The 4,626-nt window shown below is 61.5% G+C and overlaps 1 protein-coding gene across 1 annotated transcript in view; it reads left to right on the plus strand.

The window, feature by feature from the left end:
• Positions 1-1,334, plus strand: part of PTGDR (prostaglandin D2 receptor) — a 2,828-nt gene extending 1,494 nt beyond the window's left edge. Inside the window, exon 2 of the mRNA XM_042867403.1 lies at positions 751-1,334. Coding sequence (XP_042723337.1) covers positions 751-1,017 — 267 coding nt within the window. The 3' untranslated portion in view covers positions 1,018-1,334. The remainder of the gene's footprint in view (positions 1-750) is intronic.
• Positions 1,335-4,626: the final 3,292 nt, after the last annotated feature.

The following is a 4,626-nucleotide window of genomic DNA, read 5'->3' on the forward strand; positions in this document are numbered from 1 at the left end:
TCCCCACTTTGAAATAATCCCCCCCCTCCCCATCACCACCACCTCGCTTTGGAGGAGGAGGTCAGGTTATCCCGTTGCTACCAGACCCTCCCTGGGCAGTCCAGTCACTGCTTTAGCCCCTTTTTAACAACCCTCCCATCATCCTCATCCTGTCCCAGACGTGCTAGAGAGGTCACCTCATTGCTTTCACCCCTTGAGATACCTCCCCCTGCTTTGTGCATCCCGGGGGGTCACTGTGTCACTCCCATCGATGCCCCCCCCCCCCGCCCCCCCATCCCCCCCCATCCCGGAGGCATTGGGTCCCTTCCAACCACACCTGGGGAAACCAGTCCCCAAATATTTCCCTTTGTTCTTTCATGGGGTGTCCCACAGGTGGGGTTGGCCAGCGTGTCCCCAAGATGCCCCCAGGGTGTCCTTGGGATGTCCCCAAGTTATTCCTGAGCTGCCCCCAAGGCGTCCACTGGGTGTCCCTGAGTTGTGTCCGAGTTGTCCCCAAGCTGTCCCCTGGATATCCCAAAGCTGTCCTCAGATCGTCCACAGGGTGTCTCCAGAGCGTCCCCAAGCCATCCCCAGAGTGCCCCCAAGTTGTCACCAAACTCTTACGGGGGTGCCCTCAAACTGTCCCCGGAGCGTTCTCAAGCTGTCCCTGAACTGTCCTCAAACTGTCCCCAAATTGTCCCCAGGCTGTCCCCAAATCCCAGGACGGTTCCCACAGCGCCGTACCTCTCATAGCTGCTTTATTTTTCCCAGGTCCGTGCCTACATGGGGGCGTTCGCCGCCGACTTCAACGAGGACGCCGACCTCAGCGCTCTGCGCTTCCTCTCCGTCAACTCCATCGTGGACCCGTGGGTCTTCATCATCTTCCGCACCTCCGTCTTCCGCCTCTTCGTGCGCCGCCTGTGCCGCCGCCTGGGCTCCCGCCGGGCCACGCTGAAGAGCACGGGGCCGGGGGGGGACGGGCAGTTCTGTCCCCAGGGATGGCGTGGACCAGGCACCCCGCAGCTCGTCTTCCCCTGAGTGCAGTGCTGGAGGAGCTGGGGGAGCCAGGAGCGAGCCGTCGGCCTCGGGGACTCAGGGGTGACGGCGCCCGGATGGCGACGGAGAGCGGGCGGCGCTGTGCCGCATCCCCGGGATAGGAACCCTGAGGGGTGCCTGGAGAACTGTGAATGCTGCCGTGCAGCGGCGCTTTGCGAGGTGTGGGCAGCACCCGGCGCTGGGGAAGCGTAGGGGTCGTTGGCGTGTGGCTTCGGGGCGGTGCTGTGCCGAGGGGCAGTGCCGTGGGGACGTGCTGGGAGGAGGGATGTGTGCCACCCCGTGCGGAATAAAGTGGTTTGGAGCCCGGTGCCATCACCTCGTGCCTGTGGGTTATCCCTGGGGGCTGCCCTAGGGTGTCCCCAAGCTGTACCCAGGGTGTCCAGCAGTTGTTCCCGGGCTGTACCCAGAGTGTTCCTAAGGGGGACCCATGGTGTCCCCACGATGCCCCTGAGATGTCTCATAGCTGTCCCTGAGTCATACACAAGTTGTCCCCAGGATGTCCCCAAGCTGTACCCAGGGGATCCCCAGGGTGTCCCCAAAATATCCCCGGGCTGCCCCTGAGCTGTTCCCAAACTGTTCCCAGGCTGTCACCATGGTGCCACTGGGCTCAGGATGGGTGCACCATCCCGGCCCCACCTGAGCTCAGGGCTCAAGGTCCCCCCAGCACTGACGCTGTGTTTGTGCCGCTCAGACGGTGCCAACAGCAATGATTTTAATCCACTATTTATGATCAGCCCGTTAATAAGAGCAGCTATGGAGAGAAAAAGCAGAGCCTTGGATGGATCACCCAGTGCTGCAGCGTGCAAGCAAGCCATCATGGCAGTGAGAGCCCCATTTCCCCTCTGGGTGCTGCCTCCAGTGACAAGTTTAGGACAAAAGATGGCGGCAGCCACCATCCCCATCCACACGGCGTCCTTGGAGCAGATGGAGCCATACTTCTTCCTGTGTTTATCCAGCCCTGTAAGGTGCAGCCGTGCCCCGCCAGCTCTGCACAGTGTTTACTTTGGTTGTCAAACCGATATTGCGTTTGGAAGAAGAAACCCGTGTGAATGCGGCGCTGCTGGAGGTGACCTGTGGCAGTGTCACATGAACCGTGTCCCCGCTGTCCCCCTCCATCCCCACCCACCCCTCTGCCCCACGGCTGAGCCCGTTCCATCTCTCCCAGCTCACGCCATCCAGGCACAGCTCTGCCAAAGCTCATTTCCCAGCACTGCTCTCTGTCCTTGTCCCGTTCCACTGCCTGGGCGCATTTTGCAGCCGCTCCCCACGTGCCTGGGCGGGCTGCGGCGCGCAATGCACAGCCCCACAGTTTCTGTGGGATTCCTGCAGTGCTCTGACAAGCCTGGGGCTTTCCTCCAAGTGGGACAGCCCTGCGAGGCTGCTCCCAGGGAAAGCCATGCCAGCAGCCCCGGGGAAGACATGTGCTCCTTGTTATCCCCGAGATAAACATGGAAGCAGGAGGAGGAAAACAAACGCTTCCCAAGAAATGGACGGGCTGTACCACCAAGCGGTGCGTTCCTGCTGTGGAGCTCAGGAAAAACAAGCCAACAAACCCAGCGATTTTCCTGTGATTGCAAAAATATCCCATCAGAGGCAACCGCTGGTCGAGAAGCCCGAAGCCCACGTGGGTATTTAAGGCTCCATTAGCGCAAGGAAAACGGGCTCCAGGAGTGCCCAGGCTGTGATGCGGAGCAGCAGTGGGAGGCTGGGAGCAGCCCCTGTGGGAACACTGCTGCTCGTAATGCTTTGCCCCGTGGGTTGGCACCGCTCGCCCAGCATTTACCATCTGGTTTTTGAGGTGCTGTGCAGAGCTGAGTTGGACTCAATGATCCGTTGGGTTCTGCCTGGGAACCGAACCAAAGCGGCACATCGGAAGTGAAGGTGCTGTCACAAACCGCAGCTCACCCAGCCCTGGAGTCTGCCTTCAGCATATTTCCTTGACAAAGTTCCTGTTACCAAAGGGAACTCGAAAAGCGCAGCAATGAAGATGTGTGTGGCAGAAAGCGGCGTGCCCACGGGAAGCTGGTTGGCACCACTGAGCATTGATGGGTTTTGGGGACCAACGGGCACCGGGGTGACCACTGGGGTATGGATAAGAGGCGTGCCTGAGCCCTGCTTGGGCTGGATCCATGGTTGGATCAGAGCATGGTTGGGTTGGAAGGGACCTCACAGCCCCCCCAGCCCCTCCTCTGCCGTGGGCTGGGTGCTCACCACCAGATCAGGCTGACCACGGCTCCATCCAGCCCAAGCCATCATAGAATGGATCGAGTTGGAAGGGACCTTAAAGCTTGTCTGTTTCCATCCTGAGGTGGGGAGAGGTTGGGCTGTTCCCCATGGGATCCCTCCAGCAGTGCCCAGCCCAATCCTGGCTGCTTTTTTTTTCTTCACTCAGGACTTGTGTGGGCTTCGGTGCCTGCAGCACCCACACAGTTTGGGGCTGTGGGGTCCCATCTCTACAGCTGGGACTCCCCCACAGACTGCCTGACACCTCGGGCTGGCACTGGGGCTTGGTGTCTGCCTGGGGCTCCTCGATCAGTACTGCTACTCAGCCTGCATTGAGGTTCCTGCTGTGAGTCTGGGATTCCCACATCAGCACTGGGGCTCATGGTGAACCGAGGGCTCCCAGATTATCACCGGGGCTCCTAAATCAGCGTTAGATCTCACTGTGCATGTGGGCTCCTGCAGAGACACTAGAAGTGAAGCTTGCCATCAGCCTGGGGCTCCTACGTAAGCACTGGGACTCGTTATGAGCCCAGGGTTCCCAAATCAGCCCTGGGGTGCTCTGTGTGTTGGGATTCCCAGCTCAGCACTGTGGCTCACCATGTTCCGAGGCTCCCACCTCAGCATTGGGATGTGCTGTGCGTTGTGGCTCCCAAATCAACATCTGGGTACATCAGGGCTCCTGAATCTCCACTGGGGCTCACCATGAGCCCAGGGCTCCCAGATCAGCACTGGATCTCACGATGCATTGAGGATCCTTCAGTGACACCACAAGTGGGGCTTACCATGAGCCTGAGGCTCCCAAATTGGCACCAGGATGTAGCGTGCACCAGGGCTCCCAACATCTGCATCAGTGCGAGCTGTGCTTCGAGGCTCCAAAATCCACACTGAGTGGTGTCATGGCTCCCAAATCAGCATCATGTCATGGCTCCCAAATCAGCACTGGGGGTCCCACACCGGCACCAGCACTGGGAATGGCAGCGAGCCTGGGCTCCTAAATGAGCACAGGGGCTCCCTTTGAGCCCAAGGTTCCAGATCCGCATTAGGGCTCGCCGTGCCCCGGATATCACCGGGACTCTCCGGCAGCAGGAGGACCCACGCTCAGCACCGGGACGCTCGGCTCGTCGGGGCTCCCAGCCCGGCAGCGGGATGCGCCGTGCGTCGTGGCTCCCCGACCGGCGCCGGGGGTCTCCGCGCCCCCACGCTCCCATCACCGCAGCCCCTGGCCGCCCCTCCCGCCCCTCCCGCCCCTTCCCCGCCGCCCCCGGTTGCGCGGACCCCCTGGAACCGCAGCCCGGCCCCGGGGCGGAGCGGGGCGGGGCGTCGCGGGCGGCGGGCGGGAGGCGACGGCATTCGGGCGGCGGCAGAGGG

Source organism: Lagopus leucura, unplaced genomic scaffold (genome assembly GCF_019238085.1).
Source record: "Lagopus leucura isolate 7727_CA_CO unplaced genomic scaffold, USGS_WTPT01 Super-Scaffold_1, whole genome shotgun sequence".
In the NCBI taxonomy this organism is placed as follows: Eukaryota; Metazoa; Chordata; class Aves; order Galliformes; family Phasianidae; genus Lagopus; species Lagopus leucura.